This window comes from Leptonotus elevatus, chromosome 7 (assembly GCF_054856555.1).
Source record: "Leptonotus elevatus isolate MCC_2025b chromosome 7, RoL_Lele_1.0, whole genome shotgun sequence".
In the NCBI taxonomy this organism is placed as follows: domain Eukaryota; kingdom Metazoa; phylum Chordata; class Actinopteri; order Syngnathiformes; family Syngnathidae; genus Leptonotus; species Leptonotus elevatus.
In genome coordinates, this window is record NC_141245.1 from 21,199,867 (window position 1) to 21,226,451 (window position 26,585).

The 26,585-nt window shown below is 39.5% G+C and overlaps 1 protein-coding gene and 1 long non-coding RNA gene across 6 annotated transcripts in view; one reads left to right on the plus strand and one right to left on the minus strand.

Moving 5' to 3' along the window:
* On the minus strand, positions 1–10,218 carry pld3 (phospholipase D family member 3). 4 transcript variants are annotated; one of them, XM_086079928.1, is made up of 13 exons: positions 9,992–10,216; positions 7,182–7,281; positions 6,146–6,227; positions 5,290–5,340; positions 5,055–5,209; positions 3,687–3,870; positions 3,506–3,623; positions 3,150–3,277; positions 2,208–2,405; positions 1,990–2,129; positions 895–1,060; positions 707–806; positions 1–470 (listed from the first exon to the last, which is right to left on the minus strand). In XM_086079928.1, exons 3-13 carry the CDS (start codon positions 6,170–6,172, stop codon positions 283–285), a joined length of 1,455 nt encoding a protein of 484 aa, XP_085936054.1. In that variant the 5' UTR covers positions 6,173–6,227; positions 7,182–7,281; positions 9,992–10,216; the 3' UTR covers positions 1–282. The 4 variants fall into 4 exon arrangements, with proteins under 4 accessions (XP_085936054.1, XP_085936055.1, XP_085936053.1 ...); XM_086079929.1 differs by lacking the exon at positions 7,182–7,281 and having other exon boundaries at positions 9,992–10,217; XM_086079927.1 differs by lacking the exon at positions 9,992–10,216 and having other exon boundaries at positions 7,182–7,472.
* Positions 7,374–26,585, plus strand: part of LOC147171493 (uncharacterized) — a 20,835-nt gene continuing 1,623 nt past the window's right edge. For both annotated transcript variants that reach the window (XR_015095508.1, XR_015095507.1), the window contains exons 1-3: positions 7,374–7,521; positions 7,996–8,071; positions 24,485–24,544. This is a non-coding gene — a long non-coding RNA (uncharacterized LOC147171493). The remainder of the gene's footprint in view (positions 7,522–7,995; positions 8,072–24,484; positions 24,545–26,585) is intronic.

The window sequence follows — 26,585 nt, forward strand, 5'->3', positions numbered from 1 at the left end:
GTCAGTCAGTTCCTTTTAATTTATTTTCAATTGTGATCTCATGTATTACATACACACACACAGCAGACTCCATAACAAAAAAAATCTCAAGTTTATCCCTGAGATGTGGATGATGTCTTAATGCTGACATCACGGTGATGTGTCAAGTCTTAAAAAAAAAAGTTTAAAATTATTTTTTTTAAAGTATCGTCGAAAGCAGCTTTCTTAGTGTTGAAAATGTTCCTCCACCTCGGCGGTATCGGCTCTTCAACGACGTGCCTGCACAAGTTTTTAACGTGTGGACTAACAGACATCTTTGATGTTGGCTTGCTGTGTGAGGGGGACGCTGTAGTCGGAGTTCCAGTCTCTCTCGAAAATGTCCCTCAGCTGCGATTGAACGCTGGGCTCCAGGGACGAGGATGCCGTCTGGTTGACCAACAGGGCAGAGCCTGCAGTATTCACAAAGTAGTCGCCGGACCAATTGGATGTACCTGAGGAAATTAATACAAGCAATTTAACATTTATTATTATGATAACTTTAAAAAAAAAAAATGTTAGGACAGTTTGCTTAATGGTGAGCAGGAAATGGATTAGCCGCCGGCCACCCCCAATTTTCTTCACTTGTGTTTGGGCCCAGTGGTGTCAGATCCACTAGAGGGAACTGCGATTTTCTTGACATCAATTCTGTAGTAAGTCAAGTTGGCTAACATTAGCAATCATGTCTTACCAATATAAGCAACCTGATCTGTCACCATGTACTTGTTGTGGTTGACCCTGGCGAAGGGGATCTGCTTTTGCTCGGGGCTGGCGGGAACCACGAAGAGTTTCTGTTGACGAGAGACACAAGGTGGCTGTTCTTAGCTTGTTACAAACATCGTGACTTCTCACCACAAATATGCCGTCCACTGTACTCACCACCTGGATGTCCAGCTTGCTCTTTGGCTCGTAGACCGACGCCAGGGACTTGAGGAAGAGAAACATGGTGGGCGACGTACTGGACCAGCAGCTGATCAGCAGGCGCACTCGCACGTGTTTCTCGTAGGCCACCCGACGCAGCTGGGTGTCAATGTCCGCCCAATACCTGCAGGCATGCCACATTCGACCGGTTACCTTTCAAAATAACAAGAATGCTTCTCCAAGAACAACGTTAACACTTAACCAACAATAAGGCCACATTTGAGCATTTTCCCTACCCTATGATGAAAAACAACAACAGAAAAGGTTATCGTGTAAGGAGGACCAAAATTGCCAACATTAAAAATAAATAAATGACTAAAGTAAATGGCTAAACGTGAAAATAAAAACGGATATAAAAAATATCTAATTTGAAAATGAAATCCCCAAAATAAATAAAAATGGAAATAACAAATATATAATATATATATAAATACATTTGTATAAAATTTTTATTATTCTATTTTTTATATTCGTTTTTATTGTCACTTTTAGTCATGTAGCACGTTACTACCAACCTCTGCGAAAAAGCATTCCCACAATTTAACATTAAATATAAACTTTTCTGCATTCATTTTCAATGGCACTGACATTGAACTTTTTCTAAGTACCACTTTCCACGCCCACTTCCATACATACAACTGATCATCATTACCAGCTCTCTGATACTACTCAGTCGCGCAGTTGGTAAAGTGCATTGCCCAGTAACCAGGAGGTCACGGGGATTGATTCCCGCTTGAAGGTCCTTAATGCAGTTTTCTTCTTTTCTTTTTTTTTATTTATCATCCAACTACAATTAACAATTTGTAATTTTCATGTAACTTATCTTTCGATTTACTTTATAAGCATTTCAACAAGCATTCCACATGCATTCAGCTTTCAGCATTCCCACGCAATTTCTGCAGAAATTGCACTTTTTCTAGTTAATTAATTTCTACTGAAACTATCGTGAATGGTTATTTGGGAATAGGCTGGGGTTCTCTGTACCACCTATGCTAAAAGATAACCTAGCTTCTTCTATAACGTTTTAAAAATGAGATAACATTTTGAAATTACTTTCTGGGGTGTGAGAACTCCAGGGTCGGCATATAGTTCATGACGGCGATGTAAATGAAACTCTGGGCGTCCTCCATCACATTCAGGATGGACTCCAGGTCAGATGTCCTACCGGAGGCGCATAAGGAAAGAGGAGAACTCTGAAAGAAGAAGTAGTTAACATGACAACAAACAATAACACAAATGTTGAATTTTTTTAATTTGGTGGCGTTACTCACCGTCAAGTAGACGCGGGACGGGGTGTTGTTAAGTGTCAGCTGAAGTGGCGTTTCTTTGTTGTAGAGGGTGGAGAAGCTGGAGGGCCAGGGTGATGGGATGGACTTGCTCCCCCCCAGGAACCAGTAGGCCTCAAAGATCTTGCCCAGGTCTGAGGCCAGGCAGCTGCAGTTGTACACCACCACGCCCAACTCTTTCACCTGACAATCACATTCAAACGCAACTTTATCGAGTTTGCTTGTAAACGATGGCGTGGCTCAAAAAGAGAGATGATCCTAGTGTTTTGATTACATCATATAGTGGTGCTTTCATCAGGCATTTAAAACAACTACATAACTTTGCCGTAGCGTCCGCTAGCTTAATGCTAACACAAGCATTGGTACAATATATGTCGACGGATAATATTACAATACTCACTGACATATGTTTTATATCCTCTGGAGAATGAGTAATATTATTTGCAGCTTACAGAGTCACTTGTGACTGTCTTCTACTGCCCTCAGGGGACCATACCTCACACAGCAGAAGGAGCAGCACAATGCCCATTGAATTGAAGGAAAAAAAAAAAGTGGCAAAAACTGTTTTAATTTGTTTACACTCCTTTTCATTATGTTATTAGTGTATGTTTTTATAAAGCACACAATTATAGAGGGCTATTATTACAAAAGCACATTTACAAATTATTTTTCTAGATTTGGGGGGGGTGGGGGTGGTCTGCCATAATGCCATTACCATTCATATCAATGGGGAATGATCATTTGAGGAAGATAATACACATTTATCTCAACACACCACTGTATAGACTGAAAAATATGTCAACTAGTGTTTCCTAATGTAACTAAAATGAAGTAAATTTACTCATCCTTAAGCCAGAAGACATTTGCACAGCAATACTGACACCTGGCTGTGTTCTGTAGGCACTCGTGGAATTATTAAGTGTGTACCTGTGTGAGGGATCTCCAGTCCATGTTTGCGCTTCCTATGTAAATGTGTTTCTTGTCCACCACCCAGAATTTGGTGTGCAGGACCCCCGAGGTCAGCTCCTTCATATTCACCATCCTGATTGCTGCCCCTAACACACACAAACCCAACTGTTACTTTATTAAGAACAAACTGAGTCAGTATGACCCCAAACATAATAGGAGGGTTAAAACATTGCCTGTAAAGTAAATCCGCATTACGACTCATCGTCACATTGCTTTAATTTAATGATTGAAATGTCTGATATTGACATTATATTTAATATCTATATATACACCTCTAATTATGTTTGCGAAACTGTATTTTACATGGTAGTCACCTGAAGCATTGAGCCGTCGGAGGTCTTCGGTCGGCTGACTGCGTTGCGGCGCACTGACGGCGATGCGGACCGACAAGGAGCCGGAAAGCTCGGCCAGGTTCTTCAGAACGTTTTCACCCTGCGCTCACGTGCAGAAGACATTAGAGAGCCGACAGATAGTCAAGAAAAGTAGTGCTCGCACCTGATCTGCGCTGGGCTCATGGGTGCCCGTGTCTTGGTTGGTGAGCGTCCAGTAGAAGGAGGCGATGTCCACGCTACTGCGGGCCTGGACCATCAGCTGCAGCCAAGCCTGGTAGATGGAACCGTGAGATGGGTCGCTGGAGTTGAAATGCACGCCCTCGGGGATGCTCTCCACCAGGGAGATCCTAAAGTGGTGAGAGAGATGACAGATCGCGTCAAATTTTTCATAAGAGCATTTTTTTAAATACCTATTAGGATTTGTGTTGTTGTCATTTTCAGATTTCCTTGAAAGCAACACTTGGGGGGGCAGGAACTCAGATTATGAAGTTTTATTGAAAGCAGCATTCCCAACAAACCAATGAAGTTATTTGTAACAGTATTCGGATTTCCCTGTTTTAGTGAAAGCAGCACTTACAGTTGACATATTGCTTTTTCATTATTTTTTTTTTAATCTGACTTTCCAGGTCTTGTAAAAGAACCAGTGTCCACAATTTGCCATTTTCAAGCTTCTCAGTTTTCTTGAAAGCAGCATTTTTCCAATTAACTTGTATTTTTTGGAACGCAGTATTCAGATTTCCCAGTTTTTTCAAAAGCATTTTTCCAGTTGACCTATTTTCTAGAATTTCAATCATCTTAGTTTTCTTTGGGAGCTGTTGGTAGAGGAAGGGTCAGTTATGATTCAAATTGTTCCTGATTGCATTCTTACAGTATGTTGTAATTTTCTATACTTCCTTATTTTATTGAGAGTAGCAGTTTTCATATCCACTTTCGAATTTTTCTATTACGTTTTTTTAATCAATATTCTGTTTTCCACATTTTATCAAAAGCAGCATTTTCCCAATTAACCTATTATAATTTATGAAATATTCTGACTTTCCAGTTTTCTTGAAAGTAAATTTTTTCCAATTGTCCTCTATTATATTTTGTTGTTGTTGTCATTTTCACCAGCGGCACGGCCCAAAAATACAGTATGTGTACCAGCCAAAGCGGCAGTAACCAACAGCGGCAAATTTCACAGATGTTGGCAACTACTGTACTGTACAAAGGGCCGATTTAAGTTCACTTTAACTGTCAGTTAAATGCAAAATCCATTAAATGAAGGTTCCTTTTTGTTTAGTTTTTTTAAATGCAAAATCCATTAAATCAAGGTTCCTTTTTTTAATTTATTTTTATGCAAAATCCATTAAATCAAGGCTCCGTTTTTTTTGTGTGTGTTTTTTTTAGAGAGAGCTCAGTATTGTTCATTCGGTAATCTTACCGTTTAAATCAAGGTTACAATGAATTTTACTTTCTGCTATACCAATTTCCTTGTAGTACTCGTTTTAAACCATATTCGTAAACAGTATTTATTTTGATGCTGTTTTCTTACTTGCAGGGATCTGAGCAGGACTCCAGGCCAATTCGCACGTCAACACCGGTTTTGGGCATCGGGGTGGAAGTGGTGGGCGCTAGCAGATTGTAGAGCGCCGTGGCGGTGAGAAGCAAAGAGGCGGTGGTGGCCACTGCCACCAGACAACAGGAGTACTGTCAGTAGAGAGGCCAAAAATGTTATTGTGAGGTGAGGTGACTTCTGAACAGGCATCAAGTTTCATATTATGTCGTACCGTTTGAGCTTTGCCGTTTAAGTCCGGCCGCCTCCGACTAATGTCCGCCAACTGGGGAACAACGCACAGACATTAGTAAGGAAAGATTCAGCGAGCATCAATAGATTCAACTTTTTTCCCAACACTTATTCTAAAAAGAGAGCAATATTAGCCACACCCAGCCCAGTCAGATATAGTCACAAATGTTCCTAGACCACTTTGAAAGTTCTACTCCCATCAGCAAGGCTTTTTTTGGGGGTGCAATTTAGAGCAGAGGTGGGCCAACATTTATTCTCAAGGGTCCAATAGATTTAAAAATAAACAAACAAAAAACAGACTGGCCAGATCATTCACAGATGCTATAAAAGAAAAAACGTTATGTGTGGGTAAAATGACACATTTTTAAATTTCAATAAAACAATTCTTTAAATTTTTCAATTGTATTATTTATACTTCATGTAATTTACCAGTGAGTTGATAATTGTATGTACAAATTATTCAATTTATACATTTGTATTTGTATTTACATTACATATTTATATTTACAATAACCCAATTAACTAATTACTTAGAGAGAGAGAGAAAAAAATGTTTTGAATGTGCAAATGCTCAGAGGGGCAGGGTTTTTCATGGAGGTTGTCATTTCTAGGGTAAAGTTCCAAAAAGTGATTAACACTAAACTTGTAGGAGGCTTACGAAAAGCCTATTGCATTTTCAGTTTGGTTCCAGGACTTTTAAACACCCCCCCCCCCCCCCAACTTTTTACAAAACCTTTGATTGATGCTCTCAGTGAGTAATAGATGAATGTTACAGATGTCATGCAGAAGTTGTGCATATCACACTTGAGATACAAGTAATAATGAATTTATCTCTGTACCTTCTCATATGGGACATCAATCTTCATGTTCACTCAGGAAGTCTCACTGCTTTAATGCCTCAAACGATTTTAAATGTCTTCACTAAACATGAGGAAGGAAAAGAGTAACATGTGATGTAACAAAGAATCACATGATCTCACTCAGTCACTCACAAAGAGAAGCTTCTAGACTAGACCTCCATTCACATCACACCGCTCCTAGAAATATTAACAATAATTGATGTTTTGAAGTGATTTTGAAGTAATCATGAGGAATAGAAAGTCGAATGTGTGTTTTTGTAGCTCAAAAGATGGGAAAGAGCAAGTCTTCCATTTTTCAGTTTGACTTTATCTGACGTCGTCATTAATTGTATTCACATGCATTACATTAAATAGGAAAACGTTCGCAGATTATTGCATATTTCCGTTGACTAACTGCAACAATGCAAATGTACATTTGATGACTAATAAATCAACATAAATCACCTTGTTTCCAGATTAATATTACATTATAATAATTATCAAATCTAATTACTTATTTTTTTAAGCATTTGTTTTACATTATTACATTTCCTTTTTTTTTACACGTTTTAAAACTATTTTACAATTACTTAAAAAATACTTCTCCATTTAAATTACTTATTTTTTTAAGCATTTGTTTTATATTATTACATTTCCTTTTTTTACACGTTTTAAAACTGTTTTACAATTACTTAAAAAATACTTCTCCATTTAAAATTAAATTCGTTTACATCGAATAAGAGTCCGCAAAATGACAAAATAACTACTGTACAGTATTCCCCCCCTTCTCCTAGAAAAAACATAATACAATGATTTACAATGATTACTTTGCAGGTACAACAGAGAGAAGCAATTCTAATGGCCACAAAAGATCAAATCAAAGCTTTAAATGATAAAATAAATAAATAAAATACACGACGTAATACTAATATGTAAGCATAATTCAATTAAATTGCCTTTATTGAAACTCGCTTGTTTTGCTGAGCCGGCACAAACACGTCGCCTTAAAAAAGTGATTAAAAACTATTTGACGCACCTGCTCTCAAGCTTGTCTTTTTACTGAAGTCACGCAATAGCGTCGCCCTCTCCACATGACACAAAATGTCATTCAAAGTCACGTTTGCCCACGATTAATTCTAACAAAAACAAAGAAAAATAGGTCACAACAGACGAGGGGCGAATAGCTTCAAACTGTGTACAGTTCCAGTGACAGTCATGTGACCTGAGTAAGCCAATGAGAGGGGAGGAGAGTCATGTGACGCGCGAGGGCGAGTTGTATTTATATGCATGGAGTTTTCAAATATACCGCTAGATGTCGTTGTAATCTTGTGGATGACAGACTAAACCAGAGAGTAAAAGTGACTCCCACAAGCCAGGTTTGTATCAACCCGGAGGCTACATGACTTTCTCTGAATTTTTTAAACAAATGTCGACTTACATACAACGTAATACATTAGAATGGCGGGGGAAATGTTACATGACCCCCGAAGGTAAAGAAGTCATTATCTACGTGTACTTAATCACGTAAGGCCAACTAGGAAATGTTTAAGAAAATGATTCACATACAGGTCAACGAATAAATCAGATATATTGTTTTTCATTATGTTCATTAGAAGTTAACCATACGTGTACTTTACAACCATGCATAAAGATGGTTACTGGATACTGGAAGAACTATACAAAAACGTTAATGAAACTACTTTAAAGCGACCTATACGTACACCTATTACAGTACAACAATTTTAACATGTAAATATGACAGAGAAAAGAAGAACCTGCAAACTAAGTGTAAAAACCCACAAGAAAAAATGCCAGACTGGATGATAATTATCTTGCGTTTACTCTGGCAGGATACTGAAGATGCCATTGAAGGACCGTACGTACATAAACGTAAATAAATCTACTTCTACTTCTTGAAAGAGCTTGGTGAGTACTCAAAAATGTATATTGTGAAAGTATGTTTGGTATCTAGTGAAAGTATTTTTGGTTTGTAAGTGTGTACTACACATAAGTTTACATTAAGTTAGCTTAACTGAGAAGAACGCCATGTTCAAAGAAGTAGCGATGGCTCAAGGACGCCATCTTGGGAGTACACTTTTAATGTTTCCTCCTGTATCAATGATTACTTGTATGTTGTTGTGTTTGAATACATAGTACAGTGCACCACAGTCACTCAATTTGACAGAAACTCTAGATCATCCTTTGCAGTGCACAGTACCGATTTGTAAATATACTATAAATATTATGCACACATGTGTTTTGGAGAACTAAAACCAAATGGTGAATTGTTAAACTAGCTAAATAGCTAGCAGGACAGCAGAGATTAGGCTGCGTGATATGACCTTATAATGAAATTTCAGATTTAATCAAATTTTTACTCCATATAGAAAAAAACAAATACAATGTTGAGCACCATAATCATCTGCTTCAAGTGAGTTCGCAAGGGAATGATTTACTTACAAAAACTGTAAAGCCTAAATTGTCAAAGCCTGACTGCCTCACACGTATGCTTTCATTGTCAGCCAGGGTTAATAGTGCGGAATGTGTGTCTACGATAGGTCATTTGTTTTGTCGGGAGCTGAAACTTAACGTTTGATAAGAAATAAAAGAAATTCCAAGATTATCACTTAAGAAACGTACAAGAAAAAAATCCCGCCCCCATTTAATTGAGAGTTAAAATAAGTACGATGAGGCAATTTACTTGAGAAGGCTGTTAGAGACAATGTGTGTCATCTGTGCTTCCCAGACTCATTTAACGTTTATGGCCGCTACGAAGCCCAGTTATGTCATAAACGCCAACTTCCACAGTCAGGCTGCCCAACCCTGACCCGGAATAGTCTTGATGATGCATTTCTGTCATTTAGTGTCCTTTTTATACTGTATTGTTTGTATTTATTGCTGTACAATTATAGCTAGTTTGGTAACACAGTGAAAATTGTGTTGTTGTTTTTTATGAGAAAATTCCAACATGAATTGATTTTTATAATTCAGGTAATTAATCGTCTTGATGATAAATTCCATACAAGGTTGTTATAAAATGACTCATTGGTGACGTCACTGCATCAGTATTACTTATACAACTGACTATCGACTTCCTGTTGCATGTGCGTGCACAATCCCCTTGTATACAAGCTGTTAATATATGAATAGTTGTTTGACGTCATGGGAGGTGTGTTTTCATCCTGTAACACAGTAGTGGACAGAAGCCGGGAACATGAGCAAAATGCAGTGGTGTGGGTGTCAGGACCAGGCCTTCTCCCATGAGAACTACATGCAAATTCAAATATTTGTTCCATAATTTATTTATTTTTTCACAAAAGTGTATATATTTCTCTTGGCTGCACTGCTTCCAGTCTATTTGTGTGGATGTTCGATTTTTGTGTCCAGTCAGATTTCAGCCTCTATCTAATCTAGTCTAATCTGCCAGCGGCCTTTAAAATCAGCAGTCAACTTTTGCTTTAGGAAAGCTAACACATGCTTACAAAAATACAAAATGATGCCATAGATGGGTGAATGAATATCATTGTTGTGCACTGCTTTACCTCCTTGCTAGGTGTTCTGTCACACCTAACTCTTAAGGGAAAGTTTAGTCAACTATTTATTATTACATTCAATTAAACAATAAAATGGACAATAATGGACAGCGGTGTTAAATCAGAATTGGGCACTTGGACCTGCATGCATCTAGTACTTTATAAGTGATAAACCGCATAAAAGCCTGATGAACGTTTCAACTAGTTCAGCTTTGCAAATAGGTTATCTGTCAACCTTCACCTGATGCTGAATGACCAGTTTGTTTCCCGCTTTACCCCCTCCCACCATCCGTTTCACCGGTATACCTCCTACCATGTTCCCTGGTCTCAGAGTCCAGCTCGCATAGAAGTGGGCGGCGGGGGTCAAAAAGAACTGGACAAGCGTCAAAATCGATTCCTGGTCACGTGCAGTTCTCTCTCCAAATTGCTGAAGGAAGTGAAGTGACACCTTAGCCCTAGAACAGCATGGAACTGGACCAACAGGAAATAGACCGCCCTGGCATTGAGATGGAGAGGATTAGGTGACAGAATTAAAGGAGCAACGCAACCTCCCCAAAAAATTGAGGTGGCTTGATGTTTGAAGGACCATATTTGGGTGGGATGGATTCCGAGACTGGTGCAGTTCTTTGGACTTTTGGACCAATTACGGGAAAGCGGGGATGGGCCTGAATGATTACAAAATAGAAGATCAATAAACACACCAGAGAGTAAAGATACGCTTCTGTAGTACAAAGAACAGGAAGACACGTATGATGCAGACCCCGCTAACCCCCTTACAAAGTTTGCTGGAAATCTGCACTGCATTTCTTGCGCAATCTTGCCAGCAGAATCTGTCCTTGGTTTGATAGTTCTAACCATTACAAAATAATGGATGAACAGCATCGAAGTGGTTCACATTTCTGCCTTGCAGTCATGATGTTCTGGGTTCGAGGCAGCCCTTTGTGTCGTTTTAATGTAACCTAAAAAAATAAAAAATAGGGAGGGAACTATTAACAAGTACGTTTTGGTGAAGGACTGGATGCAGAATCACACAAACGATTGGGGGAAAAAAAAGCTTTCCGGGCAGACGTTATTTATGTATGTATTAAAAAAATCTATACAGTGTGATATTTAACACTAAAACTATTTATTATGCAATGACAAAAAAGTATTTGAGTGGACTTTGGGGGGGGGGGGGGTCTCGCCGTATGATGTGAGTGTGTGTGTACGAGGTCCGATAGAGCAGGTAACTGATTCACCAATGGTCGAAGCGGGTGCGGGTGGACAGAGAAGGGCCCTGTCCTCAACTCTTCGGGAGTTTTAACCCTTAAAGCTTTTACACATCCGAGGATTTCCTTTGCATTGTTGAGCTAAGACGCAAGAATTACAAACACTGCGGGAGTCCAGCTCTTAAAGGAGGAGTCCACTGACCGCTTTAGCAAACAAGATTTGGAGCCTTGGGATGGTTTCAGGTGACAAACCTGTTGCCATGGAGGATTTTAACACCTTTTCATGACAACCGGGAAGTTTGTAATGCATACACACAATTCTATTCCCACGTTTGGCCATTCAGAATGAGGAAGTTGAAGCTCCAGCGAGGTTAAAAGTGAGCGGGTTGTCATGGCAACCCCTTTTAGGTCACTATCAGCGGCCTTATCAGTCGCAATGTCATCAATCACCCTCACATTCCACCGTTTTATTATTTTGTAATCGTGCATGGGCCGTACATTATGGGATGTCCTGTGCTGTGATTGGCCAACATTACTTCCTTGTGAAACGTCAATGTGTTTGTAGTGCTGTTGTTAATGTTCATATGGTCTTGAATTGCAAGGAATCGTTTTCGACCTCTGATAGGTAATTTACGGTATCACATCAGACAGGAAGCACAAGGTAGTTGTTTATTATTCTCAGTGTGACCATTAATCATCCAGCAACTTTCCTAAAGGGCCGTCATCCTGTCACATTATTGACGTTTTTCCATCTTTAACCGCATGCTTCTTTCCTCCTTGCTCGCCGCTGACGTGAGCATGGATGCGCTAATGTGAGGCAACAGTCTTTTACTGCCTTTAACCCCCCCCCCCCCCCTCCCCTTTTAAAAGTCACTCTGTCGCCCCCTCTTATCAGCGCGGCGTCCCGGCCGAAAGCCCCCACGCCCGCCCCACCTGTAGCGCCAGGCTCATTACTCATTAACCAGGACTTCCTTTATCAAGCCCAGACAACCAGCAGGTCACTAGCCGACCCGCAGCGTATGCTTTCGGGCGCGCCTCAAATCTTTGCTTGTATTTTACAGGTGCTGAAAATTTGTCCTACAATATGAAGGCCTCAATCATCTCATACATGCACTAGCTGGAGGACTTTTATGCCAGTATACAGAGTTTGAAAAAAGGACTCAAAAAACATGAGGATTTCAGTTCTCACTTTCTGTCTTTTTAGGCATGGCTTCTTGAGTCTGTGAAATTATTATATGTTTCCTGTAAAAAATTTAAGCGAGTCAGTTGAATATACAGAATACATGCACGTCATGGCACATGGTCAGGATTAGGGATGTTTTTCCTAACTGATACCCAACTCTTGAGTAGTCACCGCTACTGATACGAAATACCGATACCACTAGTAAATAAAATTCCCCACCAATAAATGACAGCTGATTTTAAAGAAAGACCTATATATCCCAATATATGATTTTTCCTTAAAATTGCAAGGAGTTTAATGGCAACTTTGTATTCATATCATTTTTAATTTCTTGTCCCTGATCATAAAACGGCCGCAGGAGGGTGGCCAATAATGGTATCGGTCACCGCCGTGGGTACCGATACCTTAAAATAAGACTGGTATTGGCACGATACCAATACCTGGTATTGGTAGTCACCCATCATAGTCAGGATGATATCCCCTCTGCCTCAATTTGAGCCAGAAAAAACCCTGGCGAATGCTGGAAATTGACCAAATTACCCTAAAATGTCCGCTTTGAACCATAATGGCTGACTTAACTGTGTCTTTTTAGTCATAGGCTACCTTCTTGAAACTATTTTGAGGACTACTCATGATACTGTGGATGTATCTACCAAATCTTATATTGCACACTGGCTGAGTAGACTGAATTTAAGAAATTCTAGGAGGCATGACCAAGTTTAATCAACCCCTAAAATGGCTGCTTCAAACCAAAATGAAAACCTTCCTGCATCTTTCCGTACATTGATCTACTCAGAATAGACAGTCAGATACGCGTACCGTAGTTTATGTTGGTAAGAAAAATTGGCTTTGGGGGCTGAGAATGTGATGTCACATGGCATCCGAGCATACACGAGCAGCTCGTCGGGTGTGCGCCGCTGTGACCTGATGGCGCTCGAGATAACGACCCCGCACCCCCCCCACCCTTCTACTCAGTTAGTACCCACTCAAATCTGTTTGATGTTAATAGCCGCCGGCTGGAGCTGACCGTCTGCAATAATCCGCACTCATGTGGCCCGAGAGGCTCCCTGGTTATTGCCTGAACAGAAATATGAAAATAAAGGCAAGTTGAGTAATCATTAATGCGGCAGGTATGCATCGCGTCAGCCTTATCAGCTGGCAGGCAGCCTGGGTCGGGATTTTGAAAAGCGTAAAAAAATTTTTTATCAGCAGTGGCCTCTGATTGGTCGAAATTTGAGGTCGTGAGTGAGGGGACGTATGGGGTAGGACAGGGTGGGCATATCGTTGTGCTCAAGGCCCACGTTTGTTGGTTTTTAAATCAGCTAGAAGAGCCATGTCATTTGTAGATGAGGTTAAATTGAAATAAAATTTGGAAAACATTACTTTTATAATAAAATAGTCGAATGTTTTCATTGTATTTGTACATACCTTACAATTGAATTAGTGTTTGTGTAGATGGCTTTTGTGTTCATGTTGGTATCACACATGTACGCCGACACATACAGTGCACACGTGTACATATACGGGGGGGGGGGGTCTGACCAAGTTTATACCCTTTGTGTGTGTGCGTGCATGCATAACTTTTATGTTTATGTTGGTGTCCATTGTTGTCAAAATCCAAATAATCTCATAATGTCATACACTTGCACAGACACACACACCCATTTTCTCTGGATCAAGCAAGGGCGGGGTTAGGGCGGGGTCAGTGTGAGGCTTCCAACTGATCCCATCAAACCTATCAACTGTGTGTGTGGGGGTGTGTGTGCGTGTGTGTGTGTGTGTAGGTCTGGTCTTGTTTTTGTTACATAGTGGGGCCAACATTTCAGGGTTTCACGGAGTTGTGAGGCCCACCTGTCCATGTGGGGCCATTTTGCTGGGACCCCTCAAGTTTAGGCCTCTTTTTGAGGGTCAAGACTTGATTTAAGAGTTTAGGTTTGAATTGGGTTATGGTTGAAGTTAGGGCAAGGAATAGGGGAGGCAATCATTTTTGATGGTTGGAGTTAGGGGAAGGGGCTAGGAAATGTATTATGTCAATGAGATGGTCCCACAAAGATTGTAAAACAAACTTGTGTGTGGGTGTGTGTGTGTGTGTGTTTGCACAGTAGTAAAAACCTGAAAGAATCCCCCTTTACCTCCTCCCACCTCCCCCCAACTTCACCTCTTTCTCCTCCATAAACCCTCCTCTACCACCACCGTAACTCCCGGGACACCCAGGTGTGACTACGCGCACACACACACACCCCCACACACACACACAAACACACACGCCAAGCAACATAGAATGCATCCTCGGAAATTGACGCATAGAGTTCTTTATTTGTGTGTGTATGTGGGGGGGGGGGGGGGGGTGATGGTTGTCGATCCCCCCCCTGCACTGATAGATAGAGCGTGTGCTATTAGCTCAGTGCCAGGTGAGTCTGTGAGTAAACACAGCAGACAATGGATCCAGCCCATCTCCTCCTGTCAGTCGGCCTCTGTCAAAGCCGACCATTGTTCGGAGACTCCACTGTGTGTGTGCGCGCGTGCGTGTGTGAGAGAATATGCCCCCCACCCCCCCTCCATGTGCACGCGCCAACACGCAACAGCTCGCATGCGATGACTCAAGCCGGTTTCGGGCATTAGAAGCCACGCGTCTGTCTTTTTATTTATTAATTTGTTGGAGGAGAGCCGCTGTTTGCGAAATGCACGTCGGCGTCGCCTTCCTGCTTTAAACTCCATCACCGCAACAGCAAAGGCACTTAACGGTAGCGCCGCTTTGCATTCAAATCTGGCTCCAGAGTTGACCCCAGCGTGGGCTTTCACTTACTGCTGCTGAATAAGTGTTTGATAGTTTTGTTTTCTCTTGTTTTACTTTACCAAAACAAGATAAAGACACCTTTATTTACCGTGACCTCAAACGAGATTGCCGTGGCCGCCAGGAACATAGCATATGTATACGTAGCATTAGCAGGATTCATGAAGCATCCTCTAGAAGAATGTTTTCAAAAATGTACATTCTCATTTTTGTTTTTGTTTGCAGTTTACTGATCAACTGCGGTAAAATTTCAGATTGCTTGTATTGCAATTTGAAATCCTACCAGTAATTTAAGTACAGACGAACTAACCCTTTTTTCAGTCATTCAGGACAATTAAGATTTTAATCTAATGAACCCAACAAACATTTATTCAAAGGTTTCATTTATTTAACAGTAATTCCTGTACAAAATGTTCAGACAACAATAATGTATGCTGATCCTAAATCAGTTTTAAAATAAACTTAACATTCATAGCTTTTTTTTTAATGCCACATTTAAGTAGCTGATAGCTTTTGTAATCATGTCTTGTAAATCACCCATTCAGCATTCTGCCAATGTGGAAAATTACAACTCACAATAACATTTGGATGTGACAGAACATGGGAACAACAGCTTTTAATAATCCAGAAGACAAAATTCAATTTCACAATATAGCAAATTTTCATTTCATTTTTAAATTGACGATTAACTCATTCACTCCCAGGCATTTTCACTGAAGCAACCCCCTTCGATCCCGACTGTTTAACTGGATTTTGACTGATTTTGTAAGGCCCACAGAATATTGTGTTCTATTGCTATTAAAACATGGAACTTACCAAAAGAAAGATTAGAGTCTCTTCTTTCATCAGGAATTTTTTTTTCTATCTGTTTCCGTTTTGCAGTAATTAGCATTAGAATATAGCTAAGTTTCATCATTATTTACAAACCTGTTAAAAACAGTGGGGAAAAGAGCTTGGCAACATGGCTCTGGTTAATCTCTTATACTCTGCTGCCATATGCTGGCCGTTTTTTGTAATAACTACCATTGCTTTAAGCGACCTCTTCAGGTCAGAGGCTGCATCAAAGCCTTGTGTTTGCTTTAGCATAAAAAACAAACAAACATTAAAAATGTATAAATACGTTTTTGGGGACCATGGCAATATTTATTAAATTGAAAATTGTTGTACATTTTTGGGAGCAAATGAGTTAATCAAATTAATTCAATTTATTGCCCGGCCCTAACTTGAAATGATCATTAACCTTTGATATCACATTATTTTGGTATCTGCAAAACAAAATGGTTGCTTCGAACCAAAATGGCGGAATTTCTCATCATTTTCCTACACGGGTCCTGGAGACTTTTTGTAGCGTGCTATTATGACTTAACCACCCAATTTTGTGTAAACCACTCTAAAATCCTACAGTTCAGAGAAATATTGCCACAAAAAAAAGCAGCACTACATACAAGAGAGGCACAAAAGTATCAATTTCATTACACTGCTATGCATCACGATGATCAATATTTGTATTATGTATCTTCTCAACACCACTACTTCTTGCATCAGAGCTTTGTTGTTAGAAGTGCAGAAGCTGAGCATCCCTGCGGGGAGGGGAACATCCCTGCTCCTCCCCTGTCACCATATTGTGCAAACACACCATGCAAACATGGCTGTGCTCGCCATATGTGTGTGTGTGCGTGTGTGTGTATGTGTGTGTGTGTGTGAGATGTAGCAAGTAGCAAGTGTTGGACCAAGCTAGAAGCAAAGGAAAAGAGTCCAAGATTAAAAGTGGGAGATAGCCATAGAAAAACACAGAGGCCTTTGTGTGTCTTATCCTCTCCTCAAAAGTTGTCTCACACTTTAACCCCGTGACTTGTTCACCTGCCCCCCCCAAACATGGCCTCCCTCCACACCCCGTCCCATTCATCCCAGTGCAAACACTCCCGCTTGCCGCAGGAACAAAAGCCGCTGTGAATAATGGCAGCCAAATGTCACCGTTTTCTTTCGTGGCCGCCGCCGCCACCTCCCAGCTCGCCCCGCCAGGGCCCAGCCCGCCGTTAACCATTAACACAGCACCTGAAGCAGCAACAATGAACAGAAACTCAGGGTGGAGTCAAGATAGAGCTGGAATCAAAGCCGTAAAAAACATCCTTGTCTCGTCTTCAAACTCGTAAAATGTTCAATTACAGTATTAGCATCAGTTTTGAATTGTAAAAATAGAACTTTTCAAAAATTCAACCCCCGAAGCGAGATTCACTTTTCAATGTGAAACTTGGTAGATATGTCTATCATGAGCGGACCCAGAAAATTGTCTCCAAATGCCATGCCTGAAAAGACACAGGAAGTCTGCCATTTTGGTTTGAAAGAACCATTTTTGTGTCATTTTGGCCATTTCCAATTGTTTGTTTTGATGACTCTCGGTAGCACGTCATAGAAAGTTTTGAAAATTCAGGTCCTGAAACCAGTTTGACTTGGAAACGTTAAACTTGGTAATTATGTTTATCATGAGTTGACTGACAAAAAAGTCTCAAGAAGCCATGCCAGAAAAGACACTGGAAGTCTGACATTGACATTTTCAACGGGTTATTTTCTCAGTATGTTCAAATGTGATGATTTTTCAAATCTTCCTGAGGTTTTTTGGGGGGTGGGGGGTGCAGCCCCCAAAGCCAGTTTGACTTGGCAACATCAAACTCGGTAGGCGTGTCTATCATAAGTAGACCCACAAAAAAGTCTAAAGAAGCCATAGCAGAAAAGGTACAGGCAGTCAGCCATTTTGGTTTGAAGTGGCTTGAAATGACATCCAAAACAATTTCCTTTGGATGATTCACTTTTTCAATTATGAACTTGAGGATTACTTGTCATCTTCTCAAGTTCATATTACTTCACGCTCCCAGACGGTGGTGACAAAACTGCAACCTTTCTCTCCGCCCGCGTCTTCTTCTTCTTGCTGACTTCCCTCCACAGGAGACTGCGGCCATCGGCATCAATACCTCGCTGTGTTCCGTCCCTTTCGGGCCAACACTGCTACCTTTGTGCCAGCACCATGCCAGATGAGACTAAAATTAAATGCACTTTAATTGCAGCCTTGTGGGGCTGCTGTGTCTGTGTGTGTGTGTGCCCATGTGTGGATAAAGTGTACAAAGTGAAGCGAGGAAACGATATTTTTAGCTTGTGTTTCGGAGACGACATGCCGTTGAATGTGAAGACCGGGAAATAATCGTCTAAAGCTAAATTTCTAGCTGTGTTAATGTGGCTTGTTCCGTAGAAGCTTTTTTATTATTAAACTGCCTGCTGCAAAGATTGTGGTCTATACCCTATATTACACAGAGATCCTGCAAAATAATAGCTGTCGTAATAAAATGAATTAACTGTATTGTGCTCCCTAAGCACTTATTTGGGGTTTATCCCTGCTTATTCAAGAATTTTTGGGGGGCGGGGCATTCAGTAAAAGAAGTATATTCCAATGCAGTTATAAATAAGGGCTGGGTTTAAAAAAATCGAATGATCAATATCGAATCGATTTTCCTTTTCGAGCCTGATATCGATTCATAAAACCATGAATCGGTTATTTTAATATCTTTTTCCAAAAATTCATAAGAAAATTGAATTTTAAAGGCCTTTTTTGTGTGTATCTTACTGTTTTCTTGAAATGTACCGTTTACATGAATTTAAATGTGTTTTCTTACATTTGTGAAAGACTGGCTTATTGCACTCTAAGGCAATTCCGACTCTTTTTAATTAATATGTATTATTTATTATAATAATTTATATATAATATTTACACAGTTTGTTTGGGGAAGGGAGGGGAGGAGTTTTTCTTACCTCATTTGAAGTCATGTCTTTGTTTGTCAACTGTGGCTGTCGCTTTAAGGTCGTGCACGTACTCGCACATGCGCCATGAACGAGCCTGACACAGATGCTGCAATTACACTTTGGGCCAGAGGTGGCAGTCGCGAGTAAAAAAAAGTGACAAACTTCACAAAGATCCTTTAAAGGGATACTTGACTCATTGAGCCATTTTCAGCAGTAAAAAGATAATATTTTGTCCAGAATGAATTTTATAACTTTATTTTTCTTGTACAATTAATAACTTTAAAAACGAAAATTTCCACTTGCTGTCAACTGAAGATGACATCACTTGTACTGAGGAAGTAGGTAATGACCAATCATGACTTACCTGTTTTCTGGGTTTGGTCAGCAAACGGAGCCATGATTGGTTGTTACCTACTTCCTCAGCACAAGTGATGTCATCTTCAGTTGACAGCAAGTGGGAACATTTGTTTTTAAAGGTATAAATTGTTCATGAAAAATTATGAAGTTATCACATTAACTGTGGACAAATTAATAACTTTTTACTGATGAAAATGGCTCAATGAGTCAAGTATCCCTTTAAGTGATTATCACGTGTTACTTTCATTAATAAACTAAATCATTTAACCAGTTACTGCCGCCGCAAAATTTTATTTGGAGTTTAATGTTTGTGGAGCTTTTATATTTAAGAATTGATGTTAAATAATAAATCGAATCGGGGGAAAAAAAATCGAAATCGAATCAAACTGAACTCTTGTGAATCGAAATTGAATCTGGGAAATTAGAATTGATACACAGCCCTAGTTATAATGGATGTCCATTATACACGGATTTCCACTATTAAAGAAATGCTTATATCCTTTATAAAAGGCCACAGTTGAATAAATATTCGATTTGCACTCTTATGCAGCAGTCCTGCAAGATATCTGTGTGAAATATCTTAAAATCGCTTTCATGTTGTTTATGCACTTCATTCAAAAAGTCATCAGCTGCATCAGTTGTAAAATCAATTTCAGCGTGGTAGCCATGCTTGTTTATTGAGTCTGATGCCCACTTTTACAACTCTTTGGGCCTCTTTGAGAGAAAAAAAAATGCTGCCGCTCTAACTCAAAACCTTTCAAGAAGGGACGGGAGGGGCCAACGGGTGGAGGCTGCTGGTGAAATAAGACGTTTTAATTCATGCGGCGGATGTTTTGAAGGAAACGTACGGAGGATGGAGCAGGGAGCTGCACTAACTGTACCCTCGGGCTCAACTGGACCCGCTCTGTTTAGCTCTTGCCCTCAGTACTTTCAGCCTCGTTAGCTTGTTAGCATAGCATCTTGTTTTTTCTCTCACTTTATCGGCATATTTAAATAAACGTGCACGCTATTGACGCACAGTCACGCTCTCGCTCATCTGTTGATTTAAATGATTAACGCCAAATGATGATCCAGTCCGACTGCGTTCACTGCCAGAACCCGTCAACATCATCATTAGCATCTTGATCGTCATCCCTGTTGTCCTCTTTTTCACCTTCCATTATTTGTATTTCAGAACTCTTATTCCTCTTAATGAATAGTGAGAATCGTAAATGTATTCCTTCCAGGGTGAAACTGTCTGCGTCTAAACAGTTTTTCATTGTTTTTTAAACAGTGCAGACTATGTTTTAAGGATTAAGTTGTATTTTCTAGTAAAAAGTTCATACTGGAATATTTTTTTTCCATAATCATATTTTTCTAGAATAAAGTCATGATATAGAATTGTGTTTTTGTGTAATTTGAAGTCGTGATTTTTTCCCACAAATAAGTAATTTTTCAGAAAAAAGTTGTAATATTAGGAGAATAAAGTAGTAATTTCTGGAGGGAAACTGAGGGGAGGAAGAAGGATAGCAGTGTTTGAGATTTTTCATAGCATACATATACATACAATATTATAAAATGTTGTCCTAATTATATTTGATCCAAAAAAAGAACTTTTTCTTGATTATGAAACAATTCAAAAAAAAATTTGTTCACAACTTTATTCTGTAATATTGTGACTTTTTCTCAAATATGCAGCCTTTTATTTTGAAAACTTATAACTGTATTCTAGTTAAGACTACAACTTTATTTTCTTTTTCTGTAACTGAATTTAAAAAAGAAAAAATCGACATCAAATTCCAACTGTTGGCTCACCATGTGGGCTTGTACAATTTTATCATGACTTTGAATTTGTGGGGAGAAAACAATGTTATTAAACTTGATTCATTGAGTTGTTTTCAGGAGTAAAACATTTGTAGTTTGTCCAAAATGAATTGATAACTACATTCTTTTTTTGTATGCAAATAATACCTTTAACAACGAAAATGTCCACTTGCTGGCAACTGAAGATGACATCACCTGTGCTGAGGAAGTAGGTAATGACCAATCATGGCTCACCTGTTTTCTGGGTTTGATCAGCAAACTAAGCCATGATTGGTCGTTACCTACTTCCACAGCACAGGTGATGTCATCTTCAGTCTAGAGCAATTGAAAAAAAAAAACAAAAACGTTTTTAAAGGTATTAATTCTACATTGAAAATAATGAAGTTATCAAATTCATTTTAGACAAAATAATCACTTTTTACTGCTGAAAATGGCTCAATGACTCAAGTATCCCTTTAAGGTTATGTAATTTTGGAAAAGGCCTAATTGGGCCTAATTTTTAATGTTTCACTAAGGGGTGTACTCACTTTTGTTGTAAGGGCTGTGTGTTCAGTTTTTTTGCTGCATTTATACAAGCTGCACATTGACAACTTTAAAGTATAGCATAGTCACTTCTACATTGTTTTCCCATAGAGTGATATAATAAAAAAAATTGAGGGCTGTGCTCACTTTTGTGAAATACTTTATAGGAAAAAAGAAAAGAAAGAAAGAAAATTCATATTGCGCTGGTGTAGATGATTTTGTTTTGGTCCTGTTGGGGTCAAGTGAGGTTTGTTTCCCTCTTTGCTGCCAGCGAACCACTCTGACCTTTTTCCTTTCAGCTAACATCTTTCTGTTTATTTTGCTATTTCTGGCCAAAAGTGGGGAACAAGTGTAAGAGTGTGTGTATGTGTATATGCACTTGTACAATTGTATATCTGTGTGTGTGCCTGGAGGTCCGCCGTGTGATTCCTCTGTTGTTGTTTTCATTGACGCAGCCGAGGAAAGTCAATGTTGTTGTTTGCAGTTTGGCGGAATTCTCCTTTAGCAGCGAGAGATCGCACGCCCAATCACAAATTCCGTCTCGCCTGTAAAGTAATGCTGTCAGAGTTGAGTGTGAAAAGAAAGTCAAACATGTGGCTGACATGTTGTAAAGGTGAATATTAAAGTGCTTCCTGTTCCGTGTTTGGACTCATTTCAGACCGGAATTGACCTTTGAATAGGTTTCAGTGATATTTATATCATATTGCTGTATTTACGTACGCAACACACGAAACAACTTTCCCGCTTACACACTGGCCTGAAATTCATGTAAACAAAGAAAAAAACTAAGAAAAATGTAAACAAGCAAAGACAACATCAAAGTAGATGCAGGTCAACAATTTATGAAACGTTCGGTATCGTTTACTTTCGTCTGGATTGACTCAATCTCCCTCGATTGGTTTAAAAGAATTCTCCTCGACTGTAGCATAGTCGCGTCAAATTTCATGTTTATATACTGTTACAGTACCTCTAATGTATCATATTTAGATTACTTGTAATATTGGTATGCATTCAATGTAGCATATACACCTGTATTGTACTATATTAACACCATATTTATAAAAACTTTCTATTTTAAATATTGCCATGGTCCCAAAAATATGTTTATATGTTTTTATAATGTTTTTTTTATGCTAGAGCTTAGAGAAGGCTTTGATGCAGCCTCTGACCTAAAGAGGTCGCTTAAAGCAATGGTCGTTATTACAAAAAACGGCCAGCAGGTGGCAGCAGAGTAAAAGAGAGCAACCAGGGCCATGTTGCAACGAGCTCTTTTCCCCAGTGTTTTAAACAGGTTTGTAAATAATGATGAAACTTGGCTATATTCTAATGCTAATTGCTGCAAAACGGAAACAGATACAAATATACTTTGTTTTCCCAATGAAAGAAGAGACTCAAATCTTTATTTTGGTAGGTTCCATGTTTTTATAGCAATAGAACCGAATATTCTGTAGGCCTTGCAAAATCTGTCAAAATCCAGTAAAACAGCCGGGAGTGAAGGGGGTTGCTTCAGTGAAAATGGCTGGGAGTGAATGAGTTAATATTTATGTACCTCTAATGTAGTACAATTACAATAATGTCTAAAATAAATAAATAAATAATGTAGCATAATTGTCTATCATTATTATTCAATAGTAGCTTGTAGCACATGGATGTTGATAAGTCCATCCTGTCCCTGGCAGTAACTTTCCTATGGCTTCCACAAAATCTTCCCTGCAGTAACCAGTTAAACCAGTCATGTTTGCTCACAACCAGCGGCTCTGTTCCCTCCTTCACTTTGTCTTGTTTTCTTTCCAAGTACTCAACGGGAACTACCCGTGTTTGCTTTTAGGATGATGGGATAGCTCCGCATTTGAACATTTGAACATTCTTAACGGTCATGCACGTGTAATATGAAATGGCTGCTATACGCTCCTTCTTTTACTCCCCTTCTCAAGAAAACATGCACAAACTTAATCCTTTGAGCAGAACTGACACTTTTTCCAACTTTGTCCATATGTTTTTTTAGAAAAGTGAGAATTGGAGAATTTTACGACAGAGGGGATGTTCAGTTTTGTCACGTAAGAATGATAAATGACGAAATTGAGTGTGATGCCCATCATGCCAAATATGGCAGACTTCCATTCTGTTTGTGAGACTTTTGTTTTGGTTTACTCATGAGAGAAATGTCCTCCAAATTTCATGCTGCTAAATCAAACTGGCTTTGGGGGCTGGATTTTGTAAGAATCCTTATCGTTAAATTATCAGGGGCTAGTCTAAAGGAGCATGAAATGTCCACTTCCAACCAAAATGGCGGACTTCCTGTGTCTTTTCGAGTATGGGTTCATGAGACTTTTCTGTGGATCTACTAGTAAGAGTTAGTTAGTAAGACTACTAACAAATTCCATGTTGCTAAGTTAAACTGGCTTTGCGGGCTGATTTTTTTGGGAATCTTTACCATGAAATCATCGACTCCACTGGCCCACTTCAAACCAAAATGGCAGAATTTCTGTGTCTTTTTAGGCATGGCTTCTTGAGACTTTTTTGTGTATCTTCTCATGATAGACATGTCTACTAAGTGTTACAAAGTTGCTAAGGAAGGGAGCTTTGGGAGCAGACTATTGAAAGAATCCTTCCGGGCTGATCAAGAAAAAGCCTAAAATTAAACCAAAATGACCTTCTATGTATTTTCAAGCAGGACTTCTTGAGACTTTTTTTTCATATTGTCAAGTCAGTATGGGAGGACACTCGCCTGACAAACCGTCAAACTGCCCATTTTTACCACTTGTGTGTCAGAGTGCGTCTTACAAAACGAGAGGGAGACGTCTTTGAAAGCAGAACAGAATTCTTCATTTGGGAGAAGTTGGCAGACGTGGTGCAGCGGCGGCATGACAGCGATACGCTTGGCGGCACGGCGTGCGCTGAAAGAGCCCATAGATACCCTCCTACCGTAGATACCTGACCATAGATACTCCGGCTTACAGCCGCGCGCAGCCATTAAAGACACATTGAGTGTGTTGCGAATCATTCCCATCCATATCCACTATACTGGAGTGCCAGTTTACCCGTTTGTAGCACTGTTGCAATCATAGGTTGTATTTACTTCGTTTGACTTAATAAAGCAACTTTTTGTATAAACTGTACTTGTACTTTCTCCCCCCCCCCCCCCAGATGATACTGACTGAGATCAAATCCATGAAACTAAGGTTGATGGCAGAACCTCAGTTGTGGGTAAGTGTCATTATATCTGATCAAAATCATTATATTTAAAAAAAAAAGTGCCAAAATCGGAAGAAAAACACAATTTCTACAAAAACAAATATCCAGAAGATGTAATCATTGCCATATAAATCACCAAGATATAAACGGGCCCACATTTTTTTGCTTTCAACTTTCAATCACTACTGCAAAATGATTTAAAATACGGAGTTAGCCCACTTTAGTTCTCGGTGGCACGTTATCATGAAAAAAAAATCCATAGCCCAAAAAATTTCCAGTGAACATTGTACCTCCATTACCAACTAGTCAATCAATATATATTTGTTATTTTTTACGTTTAATTCTTTGAAAGTAACTACTTTCAAATAGTATCAACTGGTCCACTCTAGTTCGCACTGGCTCACTCAAAGTACTACACTGAAGAAATATCAATGATGTCATCAGCGACGAGCGACGTCGGCTCAACTTTCATCGCATTACTGTAGTGTCAACCAAAAAATCTGAAGTCGTACAATCCCCCTAATGCACACACACATACACAGGTTTGAGGCTCCGAGTGAGTGAGTCATGTGTGAGTACACATTGGAAGGGATCAAGAACGGCTGACGTGACAACAGGATACAGGGCGGCGTGCCTCAGGCCCTCAGAATGGAACCACCATCCAAAATTATAAGCTACCAGTCAAACACTGGATAATAATAAAAAAAAAAAAAGGAGTCTGGCAAGAAAGTATAAGTAAGTGGAATATTTGAAAGTAACTACTTTCAAATAGTATCAACTGGTCCACTCTAGTTCGCACTGGCTCACTCAAAGTACTACACTGAAGAAATATCAATGATGTCATCAGCGACGAGCGACGTCGGCTCAACTTTCATCGCATTACTGTAGTGTCAACCAAAAAATCTGAAGTCGTACAATCCCCCTAATGCACACACACATACACAGGTTTGAGGCTCCGAGTGAGTGAGTCATGTGTCAGTACACATTGTCAAGGGTGAAAATCCAGACAAGTTCCTTGAAGGGATCAAGAACGGCTGACGTGACAACAGGATGCAGGGCGGCGTGCCTCAGGCCCTCAGAATGGAACCACCATCCAAAATTATAAGCTACCAGTCGCATATATTATCAATTTCAATATCACGCCCTCCTTTCGTAGGCTATGTAACCTCCCCTGACTAACGTTGTAAAATTCTGGGAATTCCTTTTTGTGGGCAGATGTTCACATTTGCCAGGAGGACACATTCTTTTTGTGGGCGTTGGGCCTGGTTTTCATGATGTCAAATTTTGAATTCTAAAATAATTGGAAAAAGAAGTCAGACGAATGTGCTACAGCTTCCTTCTTAGCTCCTGACAATTTGCATGTTGTAACTGTAATTGGACAACATTTCAGTTATTAGCACATCAGGACAAACACTGGATAATAATAAATTTAAAAAAAGGAGTCTGGCCAGAAAATTGGAATATCTGGGCAGTAAAATGTCTTCGTTGACCACCAAAAACTGTAATTTGGTAAAAAATAATAATACTACCACTTATCACAAAAAAAGAGTAATGGGTAGAAATGGAGCAATGTCCATTGAATTGAAGCAACAACAACAACAAAAGATACAAAATGTTGTATTCTTCACATACTACTGAATTATGTGGTGACTTTATATTTTTGTAAAGTACAAAATTATTGATAGCTATTTTCTTTTGCTCACAAAAGTCTATCTTTGACAGTGAAAATGTTTATCTTCAAAACCACGCAATTTTTCCATTTAAACATTAGTTCTTCACAATAAAGTTGTATGCCCCCCCCCCAAAGTATCACCACTAAGACACTGTATTTGTACACTAAAATGCTTATAAATTCCAAACATCTTGTTGTTCAATGTCTTTCCACTAGAGGGTCGTAGCTATGTCCATAACACTCCTCTCTACTTTGAGTGATAGATATAGCTCACATAGTGTTTTTTCCCGTAATTTGTTCCTGGACATTTTCCGGGTCCCAGGTGGCTTGGATCCTTACTCAACCTCCTCCTATTTCCACCACTTCCCTTCCTCCATCCAC